The following is a 27345-nucleotide window of genomic DNA, read 5'->3' as shown; positions in this document are numbered from 1 at the left end:
ATTAAATCCTAAAAAAAATAAAAATAAAATAAAATAAAATAAAATAAAAATACACATGCAATCGTTTAGTAGCTAAAAACCGACATTTAAAAATCAATGTTTTCATTAATGGAAGTGTAAATTAACCTAGTGCACTTTTATATCATGTTACCTTTTACAGCCTACCTAAAAGCCTACCTTATTTATTTATTTTCACTTCTTTATTAATGCAAGCTACTTCATCCAAATTGTTTCCTGGAAATTAAGAACCAAAACCCAACTAATTCCAATATTAGCCTGTGTGTTTGACGTGCACAAATTATACCACAAACAATTAAATGCAATCAGTAGGAAATGTGTTTTAGTTTTTTCAGTGCACTGCAAATTTGATCAAACTTGTAAATTATCGCTTACATTCAGTGATCAGTGTTTAAAAGTGTGCTTGCTTGTGTTTGTGGAGTGTTTTATCCGAAAGCTCGCGCGCGGGTTCTAGAATCTATAGAATATGCTGTCCAACAAGGTGATGAAACTCCACATCCACTCTTACATCGTCTCCGCCCATATAAAGGTGACGAAAGAAATATGGCGAGGCTTTAATAAGTGCATGAAATGCGCGTGCGTGTGAGGAGCTGACATGGCCGAAGCTGATGTGAAAAAGGTTTTGCAATTAAAGCATCAGCTGAAAGAATCCGGTGAAGGACACACGGTAGGATTCAACACACACAGTTTGAATCGCTATGCTCAATGTAAACAGGCTGGAAGATAAAGCCTCTGGGGCAAGTTGTCACTCAGGCTTGATCTGAGGAACGGCAGGCCTGGGTTTAAGCAAATGAACACTTTAATGAAAACTAGTCCAGGTGTGTGAGAGCTGTTGGGTAGCAGCTGACGACTGGGATGCATTTAAACAAGTCTTTAGAAACTATGTAATAATGAAGGTTCATTTTTGAACTGCTGAGGAATATTTTTCATGTGAGGTTGGGGCGATTAGTCACGTGTCTTATGTTACCATTTCCATGTTTGCTTTTTTGTTTACATAACCAAATACATAACCTATAATATCAGTAATGCTTGTATAACAACTAGCCTAAAGTTAAGCCTAAAGCTTGATTAATTATTGAAAACCATTGCTTTAAATGCCTGTGCAGTGTTTGCTTTAAGAAAGCAAAGGACCCAAATGCAACAATAATATATTTATTTTTTGTAGTTATTTTTTTTATAGTCCATATGTTTTTGTGATCCTTTTTGCTGTTTTAAGGCTGTTATACAGTAGTCAACATTTGAAGTGGATCAAAACCTTTGATACATGAATCTTTAACAATACCAATGTTATATACCAATACCAATGACACATGTCTTAGGACGACTTTGATGAACTTTTTTTGATCCACTTCAGATGTTGACTACTGTGTTTGCACAGAAATGGTAGTGAAATAAAAGTAATGGTGAGCTGTGGATGTCAGCAGCTGTTGAAAGAGGGAGGTGTTTGAGAGGGTCTTTCTATAAATAATCCTGCAGTTGTCTCTCATGTTGACTGTCAGCCGGTTTGGCCAATGCTTATGTTGTTTAAACAACTTGCTATGCAATATTTTGTTGTTTTAATTTTTTTTTTATAGTGCATCATTAAAGTACTTTATTTAATATGTAAAATGAGAGTAGTTTGCTAAAGTATTTTGTTTAAGGTGATTGCACAGTTCATCGACCCTTCAGTTGCACATGCGCAGTGTTTTACAACCATGATGTGAATATTGGGCGTGTGTTGAAGTGTTATTGCATGGCCCATTTATAGTGCCTCGGCTAAAGCTAAGGGTTCTCCATATATAGCGCCTGACCCGAGAAAGCCCTCGCTCAGCAGATTCAGATTATTAGATGGCCGTGTGGAAATGGGTGGGACTTCTTTTACCATGTTTAGAAGTTCTCATTTCTGTTTGATTGATACAGTAACATCATTTATGACCTCTTCAGTGTCACATGATCCTTCAGAAATCATGTTTATGTGTGCATGCTACCATGCTACGTTTTACATCAGTAAGTGTTTTTTTTTTTTTAAAGAAGTATCTTCTGCTCACCAAGGCTGCATTTGATCAAAAATACAATAAAAACAGTAATATTGTGATATTATTACTATTTAAAGTAACTGTTTTCTATGTGAATATATATAGTAAAGTGTAATTTATTCCTGTGATCAAAGCTGAATTTTCAGCATCATTACTCCAGTCTTCAGTGTCACATGATCCTTCAGAAATCAGTATAATATGTGGATTTAATGATCAAGATTCAAGAACATTTGAAAAAACTTGAATAGAATGTTGAAAAGAAACGCATTTTCCTGAAATTGAAAGCTTTTGTAACGTTATACACTACCGTTCAAAATTTGGGGTCAGTATGATTTGTTTATTTATTTATTTTAAAGAAATTAATAATTTTGCATTAAAGTGACAGTAAAGACATTTATAATTTTCCAAAAGCTTGTATTTCAGATAAATGCTGTTCTTTTGAACTTTATATTCATCAAAGAATCCTGAAATATTTTTTACACAACTGTTGATAATAATCATAAATGTTTCTTGATCATCATATTATACTGATTTCTGAAGGATCATGTGACACTGAAGACTGGAGTAATGATGCTGAAAATTCAGCTTTGATCACAGCAATAAATTACACTTGACTATATATTCACATAGAAAACCGATACTTAAAATGGTAATAATATTTCACTGCTTTAATTGTATTTTTGAGCAAATAAATGCAGCTTTGGTGCGCAGAAGAGACTTCTTTCAAAAACATCTCAAACATTTCAACGCTAGTGTACAAACATTGACAAACAGGTTATATACCATAATGTATGAAACGCCATTTAATTTACATGTCTTTAACTTTCATTTTACGGACCATGGCGGAAGAACACTTCATTTCCCAGAATGCTCTGATTTACTTGGTTTACAAAAATGGAGCCAAACAACATGAAATAGGTTTGCAAGCTGGCAATCTTAACCAGAACTACCAAGAAGTTTCGTTCTGGCCAGTTTTGTTGAAACAACAGCTACCACACCAGCATTAATCCTCCTTTTATCCCAAGTCTAATCCACCAGCTCGTTGGAATTGAAATTCCAGCTCATGAATTGGAAAAATAGGCAAAGTTTTGCCCAAAATCAGTGAATTATTTGTCTTGCTTTGTTTAATTGACCTTTTCCATTTCAGCTGCTGAAAATCTTGAAGAAACTTGAAGCATTGGACATTACACTTGAAATCCTCTCTGTAAGAGATGAATGTATTTTTATGAATCATATTTAACTCTCTAGTTATTTTCCTCTTGTGACTGATCTTATCTGAACCTTCAATGTTTATATTTCAGGAAACTGGAATTGGAAAAGTGGTCAACTCTTTCCGGAAGCATGATGAGGCGGGAAAGCTGGCAAAAATATTGGTGGATCGATGGAAAGCGCTCGTTCCAAAAGACTCTTTAAGGTCTTAAAAATCTGTAATCGACCCTCATTTTTATTCAAGTGCCGTTTTCCATGTGGCGTGTTGTACTCTTAGTCTCTTCTCTTGTTTTGGTTTTGTTTGTGTTGCAGTTCGAGAGGAAAGCCTGAGGAAAGCCTGAGCCAAAACGAGCCGCTCGGTGGAGAAGTTCAGGAGAACAGCCGTCTCTCGGAGAGCACGAACTCTAGAAAGAGGCCAAGAGTGGACAATTCCAGCGCTGAGAAGAAAATATCACATACCGTTGACAAAAAAGAAAAAATCAAGCCCAGTAAATCCAAACTCTACTTGAATGGGGAAAAAAAGGATGAGCCGCAACAAGATTCGAGTGTGAATCAGGACTCGGGCCACGGCAAGGAGAAGACCAAGAAGGTCTCTGGCATAGCTAAAAAACAGCAGAACACAAAACTTGAAAAACCCTTGAAAGCCTCTCAGACGCAGAGAGAGAAGAGTGGAGACTCGTGCAAGCGTGAGAAGGCCGGAGACGGATCCGTGTCGATGGAGAGAGAGAGACCGATGGACGGCGGCTTTGAAACGCCCTCCATGTCGTTCGAAGCCTACCTGAGCTACGACCTGCAGACCAGCAAACGCAGGAGAGCCGCCAGCGCGGCCCGGAGCCAGAAGAAGAGACTCAAGCCTGCACACACAGACCAGTCCTGTGTGTCTCTGAAGGCCAGCAAGACTGTGGAAGAAGAGCCAAGGACGACGGTACCTTTTGTTACCAAACTGGCCTTTTGTTTTGTTCTTTAAAAGTATAATTCTCCAAAACACACATTTTACATCCATCCATCCATCCATCCATCCATCCATCCATCCATCCATCCATCCATCCATCCATCCATCCATCCATCCATCCATCCATCCATCCATCCATCCATCCATCCATCCATCCATCCATCCATCCATCCATCCATCCATCCATCCATCCATCCATCCATCCATCCATCCATCCATCCATCCATCCATCCATCCATCCATCCATCCATCTGTTTCTAAGGCACGTTTATAAAAGCTACTTAACTGAACTAAGGCCTAACCCTGGCTTCATCTAAACCCTGTCTGTGGAACCGGGGCTAGATGTGTGAGGTCATGTTGGGGTTTATAGTCCACACACAGGTTTAACATGAGCTATGTTTGAGCGAACTCTCCCTTTAACTCCAGGTTCCCGAGCGGTCCGTGATGGACTTGTTAAACGTTCCTTTGCCAACGAGTTTTCCTGAATGTGAGGATGTGTCTCAGTATCAGTACTTCAGTGAAAAGAAAGGTGGGTCGAAGCTCTGCATCTACAGTGTGTTCTCACTCTATAGCTGGATGATCCCATAAAACATTGTGTTTTGTTCCTCATACACCCAGCTGACAGAAAGACGAGTGAAGTGTGTGAGGAAGAGGCTCCGGTCTTCATCGGCCAGAGGCTGAAGAATAAGATGCAAGTGTATTCTGGGAGTAAGATGATGTTTCTGCCTTCGATGATGACGCTGTACCAGCAGTGTATCCGAGCGCTGCAGAACAACATCGACTGTACGTAATCCTCCTCCTGATGTTACTCGTGCGCGAGGTGAGTCTGCTTTTAAAGCCGGTGTGTGTTTCGCAGCGCTCTATGAGATCGGAGGAGTGCCGTTTGAGATCTTGGAGCCGGTGCTGGAGCGATGCAAGCCGGAGCAACTCCTCCGCATCGAGGAGTTCAATCCAGTAAGAAGAATTCTTTTTATTAGGATTTTAATGTTTTAGAATAATAGTGAAGTCATCAAATCTATGAAATAACATCAATGAAAGTGTGTGAATCATATTTTCAAGTAGAGCTATATATGTAGTGAAGAACAAATTAAAGTTTTCTAAAAATGTACCCTTTTTTTTTGTCCAATTCATCCATTTTTTTTCCATTTTTGTAAAGAAAAATGTGTGTAAGGCACAATTATTTGTCTATAAAACACATTTAAAGAAATTTAAAGGTTAAATTTTTTTTTTTTTTATATTTTAACTTCTTTTTTGTTTTTTTGTCTAATTTATTTAGTTTTTTTTATTCTGTGAAGTAAAATGGTTGTAAGCACAGTTCATTTGTCTACAAAACAAATTGCAAGCACAAGTGTAAGCCTTTAATTCTAAAAGATCATGAGAAATAAATGTACACTGAGCTTTTGGATGCAACTTTTGTTTTTTAACTTAATTTTTTTATATACAGTAGTCAACATTTGAAGTGGATCAAAACAGTTCATCAAAGTTGTCCTAAGACAAGAACAGATATTGTTCAAAATTCATGTATAGCTTTGATGAAATGTTTTGATGAAAGGTTTTGATCCACTTCAGATGTGGACTACTGTGTTCAGACTGCCAGTCCAAATCCAGTTTTGTGCACTACTGGTCAAAAGTTTTAGATCGGTAAGATTTTTTAAAAATGTTTTTAAAAGAAGTCTCTTCTGCTCACCAAGACTGCATTTATTTGATAATGTTTTCTATTTTAATATATTTTAAACTGTAATCTACTCCTGTGATCAAAGCTGAATGTTCAGCATCATTACTCCAGTCTTCAGTGTCACATGATCCTTCAGAAATCAGTATAATGTGATGATTTGATGCTCAAAAAACATTCATTATTATTTTCAATGTTGAAACAGTTGTGTACCTTTTTTTAAAATTCTTTTTTTGTATTCTTTGAATAGAAAGTTCAAAAGAACAGCATTTATTTGAAATAGAATATTTTCTAACATTATAAATGTCTTTACTGTAACTTTTGATCAGTTTAACTCATCCTTGATGAATAAAAGTATTGATTTATTTGATTACTGACCCCAAACTTTTGAACGGTAGTGTTTAATGTTACAAAAGCTTTAGATTTCAGATAAATGCTGTTCTTTTGAACTTTCTATTCATCATAGCATCATGAAATAAAAATGTAAAAAACTGTTTTCAACATTAATAATAATCATAAATGTTTCTTGAGCATCAAATCATCATATTAGAGTGATTTCTGAAGGATCATGTGACACTGAAGACTGGAGTAATGATGCTGAAAATTCAGCTTTGATCACAGGAATAAATTACACTTTACTGTATATTCACATAGAAAACAGCTGATTTACACTGTAATAATATTTCACAATATTACTGTTTTTGTTTGTATTTTTAATCAATTAATGCAGCCTTGGTGAGCAGAAGAGACTTCTTTTAAAAACATTAAAAATCTTACCGATCTAAAACTTTTGACCAGTAGTGTATCTGATAGGAATCCAATCATATTTAACAAGTTTGAACAGCAAAATTAGGGTTTCCAATCCTATTCAAAGCACGTTTCTGGAAATCCGTTTCAGTCCGTCCACTGTAATCGGGTTTTGCATGTTTTATGGGCTTGTTTACACCTGGTCACTTATGTGTTTTATCTGATGGTGAAAGACCAGCTGTTAATGCCCTCCGAAACTCTTACGAGACAGATTTAAATCCGATCGCTCAAATCACTTCAGGAGGAGGAGTCTTAAAGTGACAGTCTAATATTCCTGCTGCCGTCTGTCATTAATGTTAAACCACAAAATGCAAAAAGAATGTAATAGATTTTGTAGATGTAATAAAGACTAATTATATTAAATTCATACAGTAAAAGACTATACAGTGTTATTTTACATTTGATTATTAAATTTCTTTACCTGGAAACTTACCTGAAAAACATAACGCACTGTTTATTTCATTTGTATCTTTGTTCTATTGTATTTATCTATACTTTTAATTTGTTTTTCTATACAGATTCACAAAAAAATCTGTTCTAGAATGATTAATTATTTCTGAATAGAGCTATATATCTAGTGAACACCAAATTAAAGTTTTCTAAAACTTTACCCTTTTTTTTTTTGTCCAATTCATCAATTTTTTTTTCAATTTTGTAAAGGAAAATGTGTGTAGGCACAATTATTTGCCTATAAAACAGATTGAAAGCATATGCATAAGTGTAAGCCTTTAGTTAAAAAATATCATGAGAAATATACAGTCGAATAAGTGTCGTTATGGAGTTTCCAAAGGTTTAATTAACCCTTTTTTTTTATTTTTTTATTTATTTTTTATCCTACCATACTAATAAACCAGCTAACTGTAAAGTTATGAACAAATGTGATTCCAGCAACATAATTGATCTGGTCTTTAATGCTGTTCTCAAAACATGAGCACAAAAACATTATTAATACATGGTGTGTGGAAGCTTTTTCTTGTTCCTACTTTTTCCAGAATGTATTTATTTGTGCCCAAACGTGTGTTCTGCCCCAGGTGTATGTTGGGGAGACGGACCACCTGTGGGAGAGACACTGTGTGAAAGACTTCAGAAACGCCCAGCTGGAGGAGTACGAGTCCTGGAGAGAGATGTACCTGCGCATGTCCGAGGAGAGGGAGAGAAAACTACAGCTGCTCACCAAGAGCATCGTCTCCGCTCACTCCGGGAAGCCCAAAGGTAGTGGCGTTCTCGTCGTGCTCAATCTGTACTGACCAATCTGGAGTCGACGTCACCGTTACGTCACTTGCTGAAGCTTACGCATCACGTTTGGTCAAACCACAAGGTGTCACTAGCCACGTTTCCATTACCCTTCAAATTGCGCAAATTGAAATTGCGAATTGAAAATACGCCCAATGGAAACGGGTCAATTTCGCAAAAACTCTCATTTATCGCAAACAAGTTTTCCCGTTCGCATGAGGAGGTTTTTTCAGGCAATTCGAAAAAGAAATATTTCGCAAAACTGCAATGGAAACAGTTTTTGCGCATTTACAGTCACCTGACGTAGACGACACGGTGTGTTTGGACAGAATACGAGACAGTGTTCTTTATTAAACTCATAAAAGACAGAAGAATTACAGGAATAATGGATTCTAAACCTCAAATAAATGCCACAATCAAGACCTCGAAGCAGATCTGAGGGAGAAACACCCAGAAACTCCTCATATGTGCCGCTCAAGTAGCCTATAAGGGTCGTTCCTTACCGTTAATGCTTGGAAAACACACATACGTCTCCTTTGATTAATGATAATGGCCAGTGCAGTAGCTGGGATATACATAATCCTAGCAACGTCCGTTGCCATGGTTTTTGGATTTACTTATTGCGAGAAGTTTTAGTCGCATAACATCGGTTAATGGAAACGTCGTCATTTAGTTTTTTGTCGACATTTAGAAAAAAACGCAAAAGTTTTGCGCAAATCTGTAATGGAAACACGCCTACTGTGGCCTCAAAGCTTCAGCCACTCTGAGCTCGATTGCTAATGTCTGAGGTAAAACACGCCCCCCTCATTAGCATACAGAGGAAGAAATGTAGAAATGTCTAAATAAATGAATGCATAAATAAATAAATGGAAAAAAAAATGTGGGAAAAAAATACAATTATACATAAATAAGGAAATAAAAGTATAAATACTAATTTATCTTAGTTTTTTTACATTTCTTCGTATATTTATTTATGTATTTATTTATTCATTTATTATTATGTCAGGTTTGTCATTCCATAACTTTCAGCTGCGCGTGCGGATAGTGGTGGCAGAACAATAGCGGTTACCAGTGGAGGAAAATGGGCAAAATCCACAGAATAGGAGAGAAATGTTTCGTTGTATGTCAGAATCGATATGCAAAAAATACAGTCTTCGTTTAATTCCGTCGTTGAAGACACACTTTGAAGCGAAACACAGACGTTTATGTTGTAAGTCTGGACTGATGAAACCTGCAATGATTAGTCTACTATTACAGCCTGAATTTGATGTAAACCGTAAGTCTATGTAATATTCACATACGCAGTTCTTAGGAGAAATATATGCATAGCAGTTACAGCATGAAATAATATTTAAACCTATATCATTTAACATAACTTTTAAACATGGCCTGTAACATTTTTATCTCACAATTCTTGACTTTTTCTTGCATTTGCGTGTTTATATCTCCCAGTTCGGGCTTTATTACTCGCAATTGTGACTTTATATCACAATTCTGAAGGTAAAAAAGTCAGAATTGTGGGATATAAACATGCAAATCTGAGGAAAAAAGACAGAATAACGAGTACATCTCACAATTCTGGTTATCCTTCTAAGAATTGTGAGATATAAACTCGGATTTGTAAGAAAAAGTCTGAATTGTAAGATAAAAACTCGAAATTAACTTGTTCATTTATTCCGTGGCTTGCACAGATTGCTCCTGCAGAACTGTCATTTTCCGCCCACTAAAACGTCATCGCTGTTTGCAAACATTAAATAGGTCTATAAATTAAACTCTTGGTCTATAAATCCGTCATGCTAGCTGATTTGAGTTCATACTTCAAAGTTGCTTCGTCCTCCTGTAGACTGTCGGCTGATATCTAACTCAGTACTGACAGACGTTCACTAACTGTTGGGAGATAATGTGTAAGTGTAATATGTAAGCCTTCTCTCGAAGTGTGCTTGATGGCTCATAAATGCGGGTCGTCTCTGACCATCTGTCTGCTCACGCTATGAATAGACTTAAAGAGCAACTGTGACTGAGGGGTTAATGGCAAAACCCAGAGTGGACAGATCCTGGATCTGCTCGATTAATCGTTAACAGATCGCCATCTCGATTCAAACACACACATGATCTTATTCCTGAACCACAGAGATTCGGCTCTTTCTGTTAAACCTGTGATAAGTCTGATCACAGGAACATTCAGATCTGTGTTCTGATCCAGAGAGAGCCGTTGTCATGAATGGATATGAAACCGCTTCACAAACAGTCTTTTCAACCACACAGAAATATTGTTTCTAGTATGACGAAAGTACTGGGATAAAAGTTTAAAGTTCTGATATAATCAAACGTTCACTGCGTGTTGAATTATGGGAGGCACTTCCGGTTTGGGGAACTTCCATTCAAAAAGACTGAAACGAATCATTTCAAATCATAAGTTTGCCGTACAAATAAAGCTGATCGTCAGTTTCCCTTCATGATTTATGTTCCGACATCATGAGAATAACGTCGTACTTGGTATTTTAACGTGACGTTATAACGAGAATATCTACGGCAAGAGCTCTTTTCAGTCGCTGCTTCTTTTCCTCGTGATTATTTTCTTTTTTCCCTTTACAATCCGCTGTAAAAGTATGAAAAAGGTCAACATATCCTGCACATTTGTGGACTGTTCTCCCGAATTTAATGTACGATATATTCCATTAATAATTCACTGGAATACACGAAGAATCTCTCGTTATTCTCCTCAAATCCTCTCGTCTGTTTCCAGATTTGTTTTCACAGGTAAATGCAATTTATAATCTGACAAAATTATGGAAATCACTTTAAATAGTGTCACGTAATGCTGAAGTTAATGAACATTTTTGATTAAGGCAACATAAGTTACATAATAAAGATATACAGTGATATCTACAGTGATATCTAACCCGTCCGTTATTGCTGTGGAAAGACTCGCGCGGGTGATTTGATCTGTTGAAATCCCCTGTTGATGCTTTTACACTTTTAAATGTCCTTTTAATGTTGGATGGCTGAAGGGTGAGTAGATTAATGTCATCTCATTGGGACACTTTAAACGTGTTCATAGAGCGAGCCTTTCACTGATTGGTTACAGCTTAACGGAAGTTACACCCAATCTTGTTTTGAAAATTCATACAAATGAATTAAATATATTTTTAAATGGACTACAGCAATAAACATGTAGTCAGAACCTCTAGTAAAGTACATGTTATTTTGCTTCTTTGTCTATTCAGAATCATGATCTCAATTTTACAAAATCATGCAGCTCTAATAGATTAATAATGAATAATTAGAATAATGCCTTCAATCTTTCTTTTGCATCTACGTTAACACAAAAGGGCTGTTTTGGCACATTTGATTCTTTGCGCAATGATTTTCCACATATATGGGGTCACAGCAGCCATCTTGGGCAACTCTTCATCTCACTTTTCCTCAGAATTGTGAACTCGCAATTGCAAGTAGAGCAATAAATCCGTATATTCAAGATCAAAAGTCCCAGTTATCCTTTTTATTTTTTATTCCATGTTGGAAACAAGCTTCCATAGCTTTGCATCCGGTTCAAATTTAGGACACGTTTTGTGACGGCCTGTGTAAGTCCAGCATTATAACGGTTTTCACGCTGCGGTCACATAGAGAACAAAACATTTTGATCATGTGCAACTCTTTTTTTTTTTTTCTCCTCTCTCTCTCTCTCTCTCTCTCTCTCTCTCTCTCTCTCTCTCTCTCTCTCTCTCTCTCTCTCTCTCTCTCTCTCTCTCTCTCTCTCTCTCTCTCTCTCTCTCTCTCTCTCTCTCTCTCTCTCTCTCTCTCTCTCTCTCTCTCTCTCTCTCTCTCTCTCTCTCTCTCTCTCTCTCTCTCTCTCTCTCTCTCTCTCTCAGGAAGGCAGGTGAAGATGGCGTTTATTCACTCTGCTGCTAAGCCTCCGAGAAACGTGCGTATCCAGCAGGAGATTCACGGCACGGCCGGCCCCGTGACACAAGCTCACCCGACAGACAGAACCAGGTCCGTTCAGAGAATTACTCACAACAACTCAATCGACTTAATAGTTAAAACATTCTTGGCTCAAAGCTGCTCTTAAAAGTTTGTTATCAAGCATCTCGGCTGTATTTAAAGGTGACATATTATGCCCCTTTCCACAAGATGTCATATAAATCTATGGTGTCCCCAGAATGTGTCTGTGAAATGTCAGCTCAAAATTCCCCCAGATAATTTATTACAGCTTGTCAAATTTGCCCCTTTTAGGGTGTGAGGACAAACATTTTAGGGTGTGAGGTTGTGCGTCCCTTTAAATGCAAATGAGCTTTAGCTCCGCCTCTGTTCAGAAGAGGGCGGAGTCTTTACACGAGCTTCAGCTCCGCCTCCGTTCAGAAGAGGGCGGAGTCTTTACACGAGCTTCAGAAACTCCGGCGATAACAACACAGGCCAATCTCACTCATCCAGAATCCCAGAATAACCAGGAGCGAGTGCAGCCTTACGGAGAGACTCAGGAAGAGTTTCTGGATGTTAGTGGAGACATTTCTGTAGTTGTTGTGGAGTTACATTGATCATCTCATCATCATGTTTCACTTCTCCACAAGTGTCCACAGTTCCTGAGGTGTTTATAAGACAGCGGTGACATGTTCTGGTCAATAGTGTTCAGTGCTCGTCTGTGCTCAACCACAGAACAGCTTCAGGCTCTGCTGGATCTTCTGCCATTGCGTTAGAACTGGTCTCTGTTGTCTCTTGTCGTGTGTGTAAACGTGCAGATTAAGGGCCGGTAATATTATAATAAGATCCTCTTCATACGTCAGAAGGAGAGCGAAATCTGATCGGAGTTTCACTTTTCACGTTTTCTGGGTTTGTAGAAGCACAGGCGACCCGATTATAGCACTTAAACACGGAAAAAGTCCGATTTTCATGATATGTCCCCTTTAAGTGAAGTGTAGGACTAAATCTTAAGTGATTCACAACACTTTGCTGTGCCACAAACGGGGTTTTGGATGACGACATAGGCATGGACCAATCACTGAATAGATTTCCTTATTTAAGAATATTCTCGGATAAATTCACATTGAATGGTGTAATTCCTGAGAGTTTACATTCAACACATTTGACAAATAAATAATTTTCAAGAGAATACATTGATATACACATTGGAAATGAAAGAGAAACACGTTTTCCACCATGTCTTAATTACACATTTTAAACCGGTGTGTTAAGTGTTCACTGATATAGCCTAGATGATATAATCCGACACCATGGATAACAAAAGAAAACCGAACTGGCGGGAGAAAGAAGTGCGACTGCTTTCTGAATTAGTGGAACAGTGAAAACATGTTATAAAAGCTTCAGCCCAACATTACCCAGCGCTGACATGATGCTCAGTTTGATGGACTGCTCGTCGTCAAACATTTCAGACTCATTCTTCCTCTCCAGAAAGATCCACTCGTCTCTGTCTCCATCACAAGCTCCTGCTGGCAACTCACAACCACTAGAGAGACCTCTCGAGCTGTCTTACCTGGGGGAGTAAGAGGGATTCTTAGCTTTAAAGGGTTAGTTCACCCAAAAATGAAAACTCTGTCAGTAATTACTCTCGCTCATGTTGCTCCAACCCCGTAAGACTTTCGTTCATCTTCAGAACACAAATGAAGATATTTCTGATTAAATCTGAGAGCTGTCTCACTCCTCCATATGCTTCTCTGTTATTGAAACTTGCCGGTCCAGAAAGTTAGTAAAGACATCGTTAAAATAGTCAGAGTGACTACAGTGGCTCAACCTTAAGTTTATCAAGTGATGAGAATACTTTGTATGCACAAAAATAAAACTTTATTCAACTCTTCATTTTCTTCTGTGTGAGTTCACGAGACGCATGCGCGAGAACTGAGAAGATGACGCTCACAATCATTTGATGGGAAAGTGTGAAAGGTAAGCCATTAATTTTGCGGCATTGGTAAGGCACTTTTACGGTTTCTCACGTAGGAAATGCACACTTTAGAACCATTTTAAACACTACATCGAGACCCATCTGCGTCGTCATCTCAGTTCTCGCGCATGCGTCTCGTGAACTTTAAGAGAAAATTAAGAGTCTAATAAAGTCTTATTTTTGCTCACAAAAAGTATTCTTGTCGCTTGATAAACTTAAGGATGAGCCTTGGACTATTTTAACGATGTCTTTACTAACTTTCTGGACCGGCAAGTTTCAATAACAGAGAAGCCTATGGAGGAGTGAGACAGCTCTCAGATTTAATCAGAAATATCTTCATTTGTGTTCTGAAGATGAACGAAAGTCTTACGGGGTTGAACAACATGAGGGAGAGTAATTACTGACAGAGTTTTCATTTTTGGGTGAACTAACGCTTTAAGACATTTGAAAACTTGTTTTTATACTTTTAAGTGCTGAGAATTCATGAAATGTACTCCTCCTTTCAAACTTAAGACTAAAATGGCACGTTGAGAAGCTTGATAAATTCGGGCCAGAGCGGTTCTGCTGGAAAGATTTCAGTCATGTGTGAATGAAGGGTTTTCCCTTCCTCTAGTCAGTGTGACGCTCGTCACCGACAGATAAATGTCCTTCAGTGTCGCTTCATCCCACAGTAGCGTGAAGCCGGTTGAGATCCGGGGAAGATCCGGCTTCAGTGAGGCTGTAAAAGCCTCAACCAACACCAGCTCCGGCTCCGGCTCCAGCTCCGGTCAGGCCCAGGACCCCCGCAAGATCAAGCGTGAGTTTCACTTCTGACACACATGTGCGAATACTGTTACACTTCAGAAAAATGCTTTTCTTACTGTTTTTGTCTTGTTTCCAGTCTAAACCAAAGTCTTTCCAAATATCTAAACATTCTTACATCGAGATGCATTACAAGATGAGTAAAATAGTATGAAATATTGTTTTGTTTTCTGGGGGGAAAAAAGGGGTTTTAAATGAAAATAATCTTAATTCAAACAGAAACAAGAGAATTTTTCTTACACAATTGGTAGATCATTTTGCTTGTTTATTTATTCAGAAAACTAGACAAAATATCTTTCTATTTTACTCATCTAGTAAAGGCATCTGGATTTTTGATAATATTTAGATATTTGGACTGGAAATAATATAAAAAACACTAAGAAATATATATATTTTTTAATTGTCCTAATTGCAGTAATTTGTGCATTATTGGTAAAATTTTGAATAATTTTAAATGTTTCTGAAAGAAGTCTCTTCTGCTCACCAAGGCTTCATTTATTTGATACGGAATATAGTAAAAACGGCAATATTGTGAAATGTTACTATTTAATGTGACTGATTTGATTTCTATGTGAATATTTAGTAAAATATAATTTATTCCTGTGATCAAAGCTGAATTTTCAGTGAATATTCATTGTCACATGATCCTTCAGAAATATTCTAATATGATAGTTTGAACCTCAATTATTATTGGTCCTCATTTATTTATAATGGTTATTTATTATCAATGTTGAAAACCGTTTTCGCTACTAAATATTTTTGTGGAAACCGTGATTTTGTTCTCAGGATTCTTTGAATAGAAAGTTCAAATGAACAGCATTTATTTGAAATGGAATCTTTTGTAACATTAATGTCTTTACTGTTACTCTAATGCCTCATTTAATGCATCTTTTTTTTTTTTTTTACTGTACTTAAAAAAAGTTTTTTAAGTAGAAATGTTTCTTGAACATCAAATCATCATATTATACTGATTTGTGAAGGATCATGTGACACTGAAGACTGGAGTAATGATGCTGAAAATTCAGCTTTGATCACAGGAATAAATTACACTTTACTGTATATTCACATAGAAAACGGCTGTTTTACATTGGAATAATATTTCACAATTTTAGTTTTTCTATTTTCTGTATTTTTAATCAAATGCAGTCTTGGTGAGCAGAAGAGACTTCTTTTAAAAACATTAAAAATCTTACAGATCAAAAACTTTGGACTAGTAGTGTATTTATTGAAAGCTTTTAACATTAAATGTAGATGGAATAGAGAGTTTGTCCTGTATTTCTCAGTGATGTGAGTTTGTCCTGTATTTCTCAGTGAGTTTGTCCTGTATTTCTCAGTGATGTGAGTTTGTCCTGTATTTCTCAGTGAGTTTGTCCTGTATTTCTCAGTGATGTGAGTTTGTCCTGTATTTCTCAGAGGTTTGAGTTTGTCCCATATTTCTCAGTGATGTGAGTTTGTCCTGTATTTCTCAGTGATGTGAGTTTGTCCCGTATTTCTCAGAGGTTTGAGTTTGTCCCGTATTTCTCAGTGATGTGAGTTTGTCCCGTATTTCTCAGTGATGTGAGTTTGTCCTGTATTTCTCAGTGATGTGAGTTTGTCCTGTATTTCTCAGAGGTTTGAGTTTGTCCCGTATTTCTCAGTGATGTGAGTTTGTCCTGTATTTCTCAGTGATGTGAGTTTGTCCTGTATTTCTCAGTGATGTGAGTTTGTCCTGTATTTCTCAGTGATGCGAGTTTGTCCCGTATTTCTCTGGTTTGAGTTTGTCCCGTATTTCTCTGGTTTGAGTTTGTCCCGTGTTTCTCAGTGATGTGAGTTTGTCCCGTATTTCTCAGCGGTGCGAGTTTGTCCCGTATTTCTCTGGTTTGAGTTTGTCCCGTATTTCTCTGGTTTGAGTTTGTCCTGTATTCAGGTAGCCTGACGTCGTCATACTCAATTCTAGTCAGAATGTGAGTCTGATACTTCTCCATTGAGCTTTGATTATGGGGCGTGTTTCAACCGAACCAGGAAAAAAAATTCCTCTGCACTCAATTGGATAGACCTACAACCAATCAGAGCAACGGAGTAAGTGACGTATGTTTTTCATTCATGTTTCCGATCGCGGTTCTCTGTTCCTCTTTTAAAATTAATGCGCTGTCGATATCTTCTATAACAGACGCGATGGCGGAATCTACACATGATGTTTTATAAACAAATTTCAGGAGGAGCACATTCAAATAATCAATCCAATCAACCGTCTATCAGCATGAGAGGAAAGCATATATTTATTCACTCGGTCAACTCACCTAACATGACAGTTTTCAGCATCCCTGCACTCACTCTTGGCTTGTTCTTCCACAGCCAGGAATACGGGGGGAGTACTTTGCGTTCGGGCCGAATACCGAGCCCGCAAAGCCTCTCCTCAGACAGCACGCCAAATATGCATTTATTCTATCTGACTTATTTGTAAGCGTGAACTCGTGAAATCTCAATTCTTCAGCGGCAGTCATTTGAATTCAACCCAAGCGCTCGTTGATGACGTGGATGATGACGTTACCGTTGCTTATCTGTCCATCATCGTATAAAGCCCGCCCTGACAATTTGATTGGTCCGAACAATTTTTGTTCGGGCATAATAGCTCCTCAACGGACCGAGTCCAGACCGAACTTCCCGACCAAAAAATATTGTGGGCGGGGTTCGGGCTGGCACCCAGGCTAGTATTCAGGGGCGTAGGGCCCAGGATTTTGTGCTATGCATAGGCAGTCCTGATGGGCTCCCATGTTCCTCAACCCCCGATAATTTGTCGTGTGTGCATATGTCTACACACATTTCAAACCTCCTTTCCCAACATTCTCTAGCCTACTTTACTGTGGTTACTAAGGTTAAGCTAAATTATATTACAATATTTTTTTTGTATAACACCCAATGTAGGCTATAAAATTGTTAATTTTAGATATTATAGCCTATTAATAAACGGGTTTCAATTTAGGCTACTATAATGTTTTATACAAACAGCATTGTTAGTGTACAGTTTATTTATTTAGCCTTTACCTCAGATTACATGTATAGCCTAACCAAATGATCATCTGAAAGTGTGTTCTGCTCTTTCAATGGGTCGTCTCAGTTCATTTTTAGCACAAACGATCGTGGAGATATTCAAGCAGTTTAGCACTATAGATTTCGTGTTCTAGTTTGTGCTCACCTTTCTTTGAAAAGAAGTCAGTTACCAATTGTTTCCCCTCATTTTGTTTTCTTTCCTTCTCCTGTCTTTCATTTCTTTTTTGGTGGCCTGAGTTGGCTTTCTACAGCAGAAGTTTGCACTCCACCAGATGCTCAACTAACTAACATAAACAAAATGCGTGCAGATGGACTAAACCATTTAGCACATTAGCAAGGAGTGGGACCAGTCAGTCAATCAACCAAGTTATTCAGCCAATACACTAACTTTACATTTCATCTGACATTCATTAGGAAATTTAATTAGGAAATGAAAATATACAGGTAAAATAAAATATATTCCAGACTTTTCAAGGGCCCTCTCTCCCCTTGGGGCCCTGGTAATCAGTACTGGTTTTACCCCCAGTTTGACGCCCCTGCCCGTATTTCTCAGTGGTTTGAGTTTGTCCTGTATTTCTCAGTGAGTTTGTCCTGTATTTCTCAGTGATGTGAGTTTGTCCTGTATTTCTCAGTGATGTGAGTTTGTCCCGTATTTCTCAGTGAGTTTGTCCCGTATTTCTCAGTGATGTGAGTTTGTCCCGTATTTCTCAGTGAGTTTGTCCTGTATTTCTCAGTGATGTGAGTTTGTCCCGTATTTCTCAGTGAGTTTGTCCCGTATTTCTCAGTGATGTGAGTTTGTCCTGTATTTCTCAGTGACGTGAGTTTGTCCTGTATTTCTCAGTGATGTGAGTTTGTCCCGTATTTCTCAGTGGTTTGAGTTTGTCCCGTATTTCTCAGTGAGTTTGTCCCGTATTTCTCAGTGGTTTGAGTTTGTCCCGTATTTCTCAGTGGTTTGAGTTTGTCCTGTATTTCTCAGTGAGTTTGTCCTGTATTTCTCAGTGATGTGAGTTTGTCCCGTATTTCTCAGTGAGTTTGTCCTGTATTTCTCAGTGACGTGAGTTTGTCCCGTATTTCTCAGTGAGTTTGTCCCGTATTTCTCAGTGAGTTTGTCCTGTATTTCTCAGTGATGTGAGTTTGTCCCGTATTTCTCAGTGAGTTTGTCCTGTATTTCTCAGTGAGTTTGTCCTGTTTTTCTCAGTGATTTGTTTCACTCAGCGGTGCGAGTTTGTCCCGTATTTCTCAGCGGTGCGAGTTTGTCCCGTATTTCTCAGTGAGTTTGTCCCGTATTTCTCAGTGAGTTTGTCCTGTATTTCTCAGTGACGTGAGTTTGTCCCGTATTTCTCAGTGAGTTTGTCCTGTATTTCTCAGTGAGTTTGTCCCGTATTTCTCAGTGAGTTTGTCCCGTATTTCTCAGTGATGTGAGTTTGTCCCGTATTTCTCAGTGAGTTTGTCCCGTATTTCTCAGTGAGTTTGTCCTGTATTTCTCAGTGACGTGAGTTTGTCCTGTATTTCTCAGTGAGTTTGTCCTGTATTTCTCAGTGAGTTTGTCCCGTATTTCTCAGTGAGTTTGTCCCGTATTTCTCAGTGAGTTTGTCCCGTATTTCTCAGTGAGTTTGTCCCGTATTTCTCAGTGATGTGAGTTTGTCCCGTATTTCTCAGTGAGTTTGTCCTGTATTTCTCAGTGACGTGAGTTTGTCCCGTATTTCTCAGTGAGTTTGTCCCGTATTTCTCAGTGATGTGAGTTTGTCCCGTATTTCTCAGTGAGTTTGTCCTGTATTTCTCAGTGACGTGAGTTTGTCCCGTATTTCTCAGTGAGTTTGTCCTGTATTTCTCAGTGAGTTTGTCCCGTATTTCTCAGTGAGTTTGTCCCGTATTTCTCAGTGAGTTTGTCCCGTATTTCTCAGTGATGTGAGTTTGTCCCGTATTTCTCAGTGAGTTTGTCCTGTATTTCTCAGTGATGTGAGTTTGTCCCGTATTTCTCAGTGGTTTGAGTTTGTCCCGTATTTCTCAGTGAGTTTGTCCCGTATTTCTCAGTGGTTTGAGTTTGTCCTGTATTTCTCAGTGGTTTGAGTTTGTCCTGTATTTCTCAGTGAGTTTGTCCTGTATTTCTCAGTGATGTGAGTTTGTCCCGTATTTCTCAGTGAGTTTGTCCTGTATTTCTCAGTGACGTGAGTTTGTCCCGTATTTCTCAGTGAGTTTGTCCTGTATTTCTCAGTGATGTGAGTTTGTCCCGTATTTCTCAGTGAGTTTGTCCCGTATTTCTCAGTGAGTTTGTCCTGTATTTCTCAGTGAGTTTGTCCTGTTTTTCTCAGTGACGTGAGTTTGTCCCGTATTTCTCAGCGGTGCGAGTTTGTCCCGTATTTCTCAGCGGTGCGAGTTTGTCCCGTATTTCTCAGTGAGTTTGTCCTGTATTTCTCAGTGACGTGAGTTTGTCCCGTATTTCTCAGTGAGTTTGTCCTGTATTTCTCAGTGAGTTTGTCCCGTATTTCTCAGTGAGTTTGTCCCGTATTTCTCAGTGGTTTGAGTTTGTCCCGTATTTCTCAGTGGTTTGAGTTTGTCCTGTATTTCTCAGTGAGTTTGTCCTGTATTTCTCAGTGATGTGAGTTTGTCCTGTATTTCTCAGTGACGTGAGTTTGTCCTGTATTTCTCAGTGATGTGAGTTTGTCCCGTATTTCTCAGTGGTTTGAGTTTGTCCCGTATTTCTCAGTGAGTTTGTCCTGTATTTCTCAGTGGTTTGAGTTTGTCCCGTATTTCTCAGTGAGTTTGTCCCATATTTCTCAGTGGTTTGAGTTTGTCCCGTATTTCTCAGTGAGTTTGTCCTGTATTTCTCAGTGGTTTGAGTTTGTCCCGTATTTCTCAGTGAGTTTGTCCTGTATTTCTCAGTGATGTGAGTTTGTCCCGTATTTCTCAGTGAGTTTGTCCTGTATTTCTCAGTGACTTGAGTTTGTCCCGTATTTCTCAGTGGTTTGAGTTTGTCCCGTATTTCTCAGTGAGTTTGTCCTGTATTTCTCAGTGATGTGAGTTTGGCCCGTATTTCTCAGTGGTTTGAGTTTGTCCCGTATTTCTCAGTGAGTTTGTCCCGTATTTCTCAGTGAGTTTGTCCCGTATTTCTCAGTGGTTTGAGTTTGTCGCGTATTTCTCAGTGAGTTTGTCCCGTATTTCTCAGTGGTTTGAGTTTGTCCCGTATTTCTCAGTGAGTTTGTCCCGTATTTCTCAGTGGTTTGAGTTTGTCCCGTATTTCTCAGTGAGTTTGTCCCGTATTTCTCAGTGGTTTGAGTTTGTCCCGTATTTCTCAGTGAGTTTGTCCTGTATTTCTCAGTGATGTGAGTTTGTCCCGTATTTCTCAGTGAGTTTGTCCTGTTTTTCTCAGTGATTTGTTTCACTCAGCGGTGCGAGTTTGTCCCGTATTTCTCAGCGGTGCGAGTTTGTCCCGTATTTCTCAGCGGTGCGAGTTTGTCCCGTATTTCTCAGCGGTGCGAGTTTGTCCCGTATTTCTCAGTGAGTTTGTCCCGTATTTCTCAGTGAGTTTGTCCTGTATTTCTCAGTGACGTGAGTTTGTCCCGTATTTCTCAGTGAGTTTGTCCTGTATTTCTCAGTGAGTTTGTCCCGTATTTCTCAGTGAGTTTGTCCCGTATTTCTCAGTGATGTGAGTTTGTCCCGTATTTCTCAGTGAGTTTGTCCCGTATTTCTCAGTGAGTTTGTCCTGTATTTCTCAGTGACGTGAGTTTGTCCCGTATTTCTCAGTGAGTTTGTCCTGTATTTCTCAGTGAGTTTGTCCCGTATTTCTCAGTGAGTTTGTCCTGTATTTCTCAGTGATGTGAGTTTGTCCCGTATTTCTCAGTGAGTTTGTCCCGTATTTCTCAGTGAGTTTGTCCCGTATTTCTCAGTGAGTTTGTCCCGTATTTCTCAGTGAGTTTGTCCTGTATTTCTCAGTGAGTTTGTCCCGTATTTCTCAGTGAGTTTGTCCCGTATTTCTCAGTGATGTGAGTTTGTCCCGTATTTCTCAGTGAGTTTGTCCCGTATTTCTCAGTGAGTTTGTCCTGTATTTCTCAGTGACGTGAGTTTGTCCCGTATTTCTCAGTGAGTTTGTCCTGTATTTCTCAGTGATTTGTCCCGTATTTCTCAGTGAGTTTGTCCTGTATTTCTCAGTGATGTGAGTTTGTCCCGTATTTCTCAGTGAGTTTGTCCCGTATTTCTCAGTGAGTTTGTCCCGTATTTCTCAGTGAGTTTGTCCCGTATTTCTCAGTGAGTTTGTCCCGTATTTCTCAGTGACGTGAGTTTGTCCCGTATTTCTCAGTGAGTTTGTCCTGTATTTCTCAGTGAGTTTGTCCCGTATTTCTCAGTGAGTTTGTCCCGTATTTCTCAGTGATGTGAGTTTGTCCCGTATTTCTCAGTGAGTTTGTCCCGTATTTCTCAGTGAGTTTGTCCTGTATTTCTCAGTGACGTGAGTTTGTCCCGTATTTCTCAGTGAGTTTGTCCTGTATTTCTCAGTGAGTTTGTCCCGTATTTCTCAGTGAGTTTGTCCCGTATTTCTCAGTGAGTTTGTCCCGTATTTCTCAGTGAGTTTGTCCTGTATTTCTCAGTGACGTGAGTTTGTCCCGTATTTCTCAGTGAGTTTGTCCCGTATTTCTCAGTGAGTTTGTCCTGTATTTCTCAGTGACGTGAGTTTGTCCCGTATTTCTCAGTGAGTTTGTCCTGTATTTCTCAGTGAGTTTGTCCCGTATTTCTCAGTGAGTTTGTCCCGTATTTCTCAGTGAGTTTGTCCCGTATTTCTCAGTGAGTTTGTCCCGTATTTCTCAGTGAGTTTGTCCTGTATTTCTCAGTGACGTGAGTTTGTCCCGTATTTTTCAGTGATGTGAGTTTGTCCCGTATTTTTCAGTGATGTGAGTTTGTCCCGTATTTCTCAGTGAGTTTGTCCTGTATTTCTCAGTGACGTGAGTTTGTCCCGTATTTCTCAGTGAGTTTGTCCTGTATTTCTCAGTGAGTTTGTCCCGTATTTCTCAGTGGTTTGAGTTTGTCCCGTATTTCTCAGTGAGTTTGTCCCGTATTTCTCAGTGAGTTTGTCCTGTATTTCTCAGTGATGTGAGTTTGTCCCGTATTTCTCAGTGGTTTGAGTTTGTCCTGTATTTCTCAGTGAGTTTGTCCTGTATTTCTCAGTGATGTGAGTTTGTCCTGTATTTCTCAGTGATGTGAGTTTGTCCCGTATTTCTCAGTGAGTTTGTCCCGTATTTCTCAGTGAGTTTGTCCCGTATTTCTCAGTGATGTGAGTTTGTCCCGTATTTCTCAGTGGTTTGAGTTTGTCCTGTATTTCTCAGTGAGTTTGTCCTGTATTTCTCAGTGATGTGAGTTTGTCCTGTATTTCTCAGTGATGTGAGTTTGTCCTGTATTTCTCAGTGATGTGAGTTTGTCCCGTATTTCTCAGTGATGTGAGTTTGTCCCGTATTTCTCAGTGGTTTGAGTTTGTCCCGTATTTCTCAGTGAGTTTGTCCTGTATTTCTCAGTGGTTTGAGTTTGTCCCGTATTTCTCAGTGAGTTTGTCCCGTATTTCTCAGTGGTTTGAGTTTGTCCCGTATTTCTCAGTGAGTTTGTCCCGTATTTCTCAGTGAGTTTGTCCTGTATTTCTCAGTGAGTTTGTCCTGTATTTCTCAGTGATGTGAGTTTGTCCCGTATTTCTCAGTGAGTTTGTCCTGTATTTCTCAGTGATTTGAGTTTGTCCCGTATTTCTCAGTGGTTTGAGTTTGTCCCGTATTTCTCAGTGAGTTTGTCCCGTATTTCTCAGTGGTTTGAGTTTGTCGCGTATTTCTCAGTGAGTTTGTCCCGTATTTCTCAGTGGTTTGAGTTTGTCCTGTATTTCTCAGTGATGTGAGTTTGTCCTGTATTTCTCAGTGACGTGAGTTTGTCCCGTATTTCTCAGTGATGTGAGTTTGTCCCGTATTTCTCAGTGGTTTGAGTTTGTCCCGTATTTCTCAGTGAGTTTGTCCCGTATTTCTCAGTGGTTTGAGTTTGTCGCGTATTTCTCAGTGAGTTTGTCCCGTATTTCTCAGTGGTTTGAGTTTGTCCCGTATTTCTCAGTGAGTTTGTCCTGTATTTCTCAGTGATGTGAGTTTGTCCCGTATTTCTCAGTGAGTTTGTCCTATATTTCTCAGTGATGTGAGTTTGTCCCGTATTTCTCAGTGAGTTTGTCCTGTATTTCTCAGTGATGTGAGTTTGTCCCGTATTTCTCAGTGAGTTTGTCCTGTATTTCTCAGTGATGTGAGTTTGTCCTGTATTTCTCAGTGACGTGAGTTTGTCCCGTATTTCTCAGTGGTTTGACTTTGTCCCGTATTTCTCAGTGAGTTTGTCCCGTATTTCTCAGTGGTTTGAGTTTGTCCCGTATTTCTCAGTGAGTTTGTCCCGTATTTCTCAGTGAGTTTGTCCTGTATTTCTCAGTGATGTGAGTTTGTCCCGTATTTCTCAGTGAGTTTGTCCTGTATTTCTCAGTGATGTGAGTTTGTCCCGTATTTCTCAGTGAGTTTGTCCCGTATTTCTCAGTGGTTTGAGTTTGTCCCGTATTTCTCAGTGAGTTTGTCCCGTATTTCTCAGTGAGTTTGTCCTGTATTTCTCAGTGACGTGAGTTTGTCCCGTATTTCTCAGTGAGTTTGTCCTGTATTTCTCAGTGAGTTTGTCCCGTATTTCTCAGTGAGTTTGTCCTGTATTTCTCAGTGACGTGAGTTTGTCCCGTATTTCTCAGTGAGTTTGTCCTGTATTTCTCAGTGACGTGAGTTTGTCCCGTATTTCTCAGTGGTTTGAGTTTGTCCCGTATTTCTCAGTGAGTTTGTCCCGTATTTCTCAGTGAGTTTGTCCTGTATTTCTCAGTGGTTTGAGTTTGTCCCGTATTTCTCAGTGAGTTTGTCCTGTATTTCTCAGTGGTTTGAGTTTGTCCCGTATTTCTCAGTGAGTTTGTCCCGTATTTCTCAGTGGTTTGAGTTTGTCCCGTATTTCTCAGTGGTTTGAGTTTGTCCCGTATTTCTCAGTGAGTTTGTCCCGTATTTCTCAGTGAGTTTGTCCTGTATTTCTCAGTGGTTTGAGTTTGTCCCGTATTTCTCAGTGAGTTTGTCCCGTATTTCTCAGTGAGTTTGTCCCGTATTTCTCAGTGAGTTTGTCCCGTATTTCTCAGTGGTTTGAGTTTGTCCCGTATTTCTCAGTGAGTTTGTCCCGTATTTCTCAGTGAGTTTGTCCCGTATTTCTCAGTGGTTTGAGTTTGTCCCGTATTTCTCAGTGAGTTTGTCCCGTATTTCTCAGTGAGTTTGTCCTGTATTTCTCAGTGGTTTGAGTTTGTCCCGTATTTCTCAGTGAGTTTGTCCCGTATTTCTCAGTGAGTTTGTCCCGTATTTCTCAGTGAGTTTGTCCTGTATTTCTCAGTGGTTTGAGTTTGTCCCGTATTTCTCAGTGAGTTTGTCCCGTATTTCTCAGTGAGTTTGTCCCGTATTTCTCAGTGGTTTGAGTTTGTCCCGTATTTCTCAGTGAGTTTGTCCCGTATTTCTCAGTGAGTTTGTCCTGTATTTCTCAGTGGTTTGAGTTTGTCCCGTATTTCTCAGTGAGTTTGTCCCGTATTTCTCAGTGGTTTGAGTTTGTCCCGTATTTCTCAGTGAGTTTGTCCCGTATTTCTCAGTGAGTTTGTCCTGTATTTCTCAGTGGTTTGAGTTTGTCCCGTATTTCTCAGTGAGTTTGTCCCGTATTTCTCAGTGGTTTGAGTTTGTCCCGTATTTCTCAGTGAGTTTGTCCCGTATTTCTCAGTGAGTTTGTCCTGTATTTCTCAGTGACGTGAGTTTGTCCCGTATTTCTCAGTGAGTTTGTCCTGTATTTCTCAGTGACGTGAGTTTGTCCCGTATTTCTCAGTGAGTTTGTCCCGTATTTCTCAGTGGTTTGAGTTTGTCCCGTATTTCTCAGTGAGTTTGTCCTGTATTTCTCAGTGATGTGAGTTTGTCCTGTATTTCTCAGTGAGTTTGTCCCGTATTTCTCAGTGGTTTGAGTTTGTCCCGTATTTCTCAGTGGTTTGAGTTTGTCCCGTATTTCTCAGTGAGTTTGTCCCGTATTTCTCAGTGAGTTTGTCCTGTATTTCTCAGTGGTTTGAGTTTGTCCCGTATTTCTCAGTGAGTTTGTCCCGTATTTCTCAGTGGTTTGAGTTTGTCCCGTATTTCTCAGTGAGTTTGTCCCGTATTTCTCAGTGAGTTTGTCCTGTATTTCTCAGTGACGTGAGTTTGTCCCGTATTTCTCAGTGAGTTTGTCCTGTATTTCTCAGTGGTTTGAGTTTGTCCCGTATTTCTCAGTGAGTTTGTCCCGTATTTCTCAGTGGTTTGAGTTTGTCCCGTATTTCTCAGTGAGTTTGTCCTGTATTTCTCAGTGGTTTGAGTTTGTCCCGTATTTCTCAGTGAGTTTGTCCCGTATTTCTCAGTGGTTTGAGTTTGTCCCGTATTTCTCAGTGAGTTTGTCCCGTATTTCTCAGTGAGTTTGTCCTGTATTTCTCAGTGACGTGAGTTTGTCCCGTATTTCTCAGTGAGTTTGTCCTGTATTTCTCAGTGACGTGAGTTTGTCCCGTATTTCTCAGTGAGTTTGTCTGTATTTCTCAGTGATGTGAGTTTGTCCCGTATTTCTCAGTGAGTTTGTCCCGTATTTCTCAGTGGTTTGAGTTTGTCCCGTATTTCTCAGTGAGTTTGTCCTGTATTTCTCAGTGATGTGAGTTTGTCCTGTATTTCTCAGTGAGTTTGTCCTGTTTTTCTCAGTGATTTGTTTCACTCAGCGGTGCGAGTTTGTCCCGTATTTCTCAGCGGTGCGAGTTTGTCCCGTATTTCTCAGCGGTGCGAGTTTGTCCCGTATTTCTCAGTGATGTGAGTTTGTCCTGTATTTCTCAGAGGTTTGAGTTTGTCCTGTATTTCTCAGTGATGTGAGTTTGTCTTGTATGTTGACAGGAGTGGCGCCCATGATGGCCAAATCCCTGAAGGCCTTCAGAAAGCAGATCAGCCGCAGATGAACAGAGATTATACGGGATATTGCTGAGATATACATTCCCTGGACCACACTTATCTGATAAATAGTTTGGAAACATTTATCTATATATTTTTCAATGTTATTTGGAATTTCACAGGATGATCAACATAGTACTTATTTGTATAAACAATAATTGCACTTTGAAATCAGACTATCTCTTTGTATTGTTTTTTTTTTTCTCTCATGACAGACACAATTTAAATTCTGAAATTAAAACTATAAGAACCAGAAAGTGTGTTGTTTGCTTTGTGCTGTTGAAGCTTGTGTTTGTCTCCATCTAGTGGATGTGGACAGCGTTTAACTTCAGTTCTGAGATGATGGATCCGCTTTTATTCAGCAAACTAAGCATATAATCATGCATGCAGTAGTTAGGATAGTTAATAAATAAATGAACATATCAGATATATCAGTTGTTATTTAAGTCAAAGTGTTTTCTTTGTTTTTTGCTGCAAATTAATGTTGGTAATCCAACTAATACTAATGCAATATTTAGTCCAGTGTTTTCTAATCTGTTAGAATGGTTACATAGTTTTTCTACATGCTCAGATTTTGTGGAAAAAGCTACTGGTCCAAATCTGGATCCTGAAGCAAAACCAGTTGAGGATCAGTTCGGTTTAGAACATCTTCAGGCAAAACAATCTGCCGTAAAATGAACTGGGTAGATCGTTTTAGCCAACATTGTTAA

The 27345-nt window shown here is 39.1% G+C and overlaps 1 protein-coding gene across 3 annotated transcripts; it reads left to right on the top strand.

Annotated features, from left to right (window-relative positions):
• Positions 1-539: 539 nt before the first annotated feature.
• eloal (elongin A, like) lies at positions 540-26889 on the top strand. Of its 3 annotated transcripts, none has more exons than XM_084391576.1 (11): positions 540-685; positions 3181-3237; positions 3335-3447; positions 3555-4167; positions 4621-4723; positions 4813-4977; positions 5051-5148; positions 7705-7885; positions 11779-11902; positions 14474-14598; positions 26582-26889. In XM_084391576.1, the coding sequence occupies exons 1-11, from the start codon at positions 614-616 to the stop codon at positions 26641-26643; spliced, it is 1713 nt and encodes a 570-aa protein (XP_084247702.1). In that variant the 5' UTR covers positions 540-613; the 3' UTR covers positions 26644-26889. The 3 variants fall into 3 exon arrangements, with proteins under 3 accessions (XP_084247702.1, XP_084247703.1, XP_084247701.1); XM_084391577.1 differs by having other exon boundaries at positions 569-685; positions 14477-14598; XM_084391575.1 differs by having other exon boundaries at positions 569-685; positions 14456-14598.
• The last annotated feature ends 456 nt before the right edge of the window (positions 26890-27345 follow it).

Source organism: Rutilus rutilus (genome assembly GCF_951802725.1).
Source record: "Rutilus rutilus genome assembly, chromosome: 20".
NCBI classification, from domain to species: Eukaryota; Metazoa; Chordata; class Actinopteri; order Cypriniformes; family Leuciscidae; genus Rutilus; species Rutilus rutilus.
The sequence above is the reverse complement of the archived record's forward strand: the minus strand, read 5'-3'. Positions and strand labels throughout refer to the sequence as shown.

Excerpts from the sequence above, each read along its gene's own strand:
- eloal (XM_084391575.1), top strand. The coding sequence starts at position 614 with ATGGCCGAAGCTGATGTGAAAAAGGTTTTGCAATTAAAGCATCAGCTG. Across the intron at positions 3,238-3,334 it reads TTACACTTGAAATCCTCTCT|GAAACTGGAATTGGAAAAGT; the intron begins GTAAGAGATGAA and ends TTTATATTTCAG. Across the intron at positions 7,886-11,778 it reads TCACTCCGGGAAGCCCAAAG|GAAGGCAGGTGAAGATGGCG; the intron begins GTAGTGGCGTTC and ends TCTCTCTCTCAG.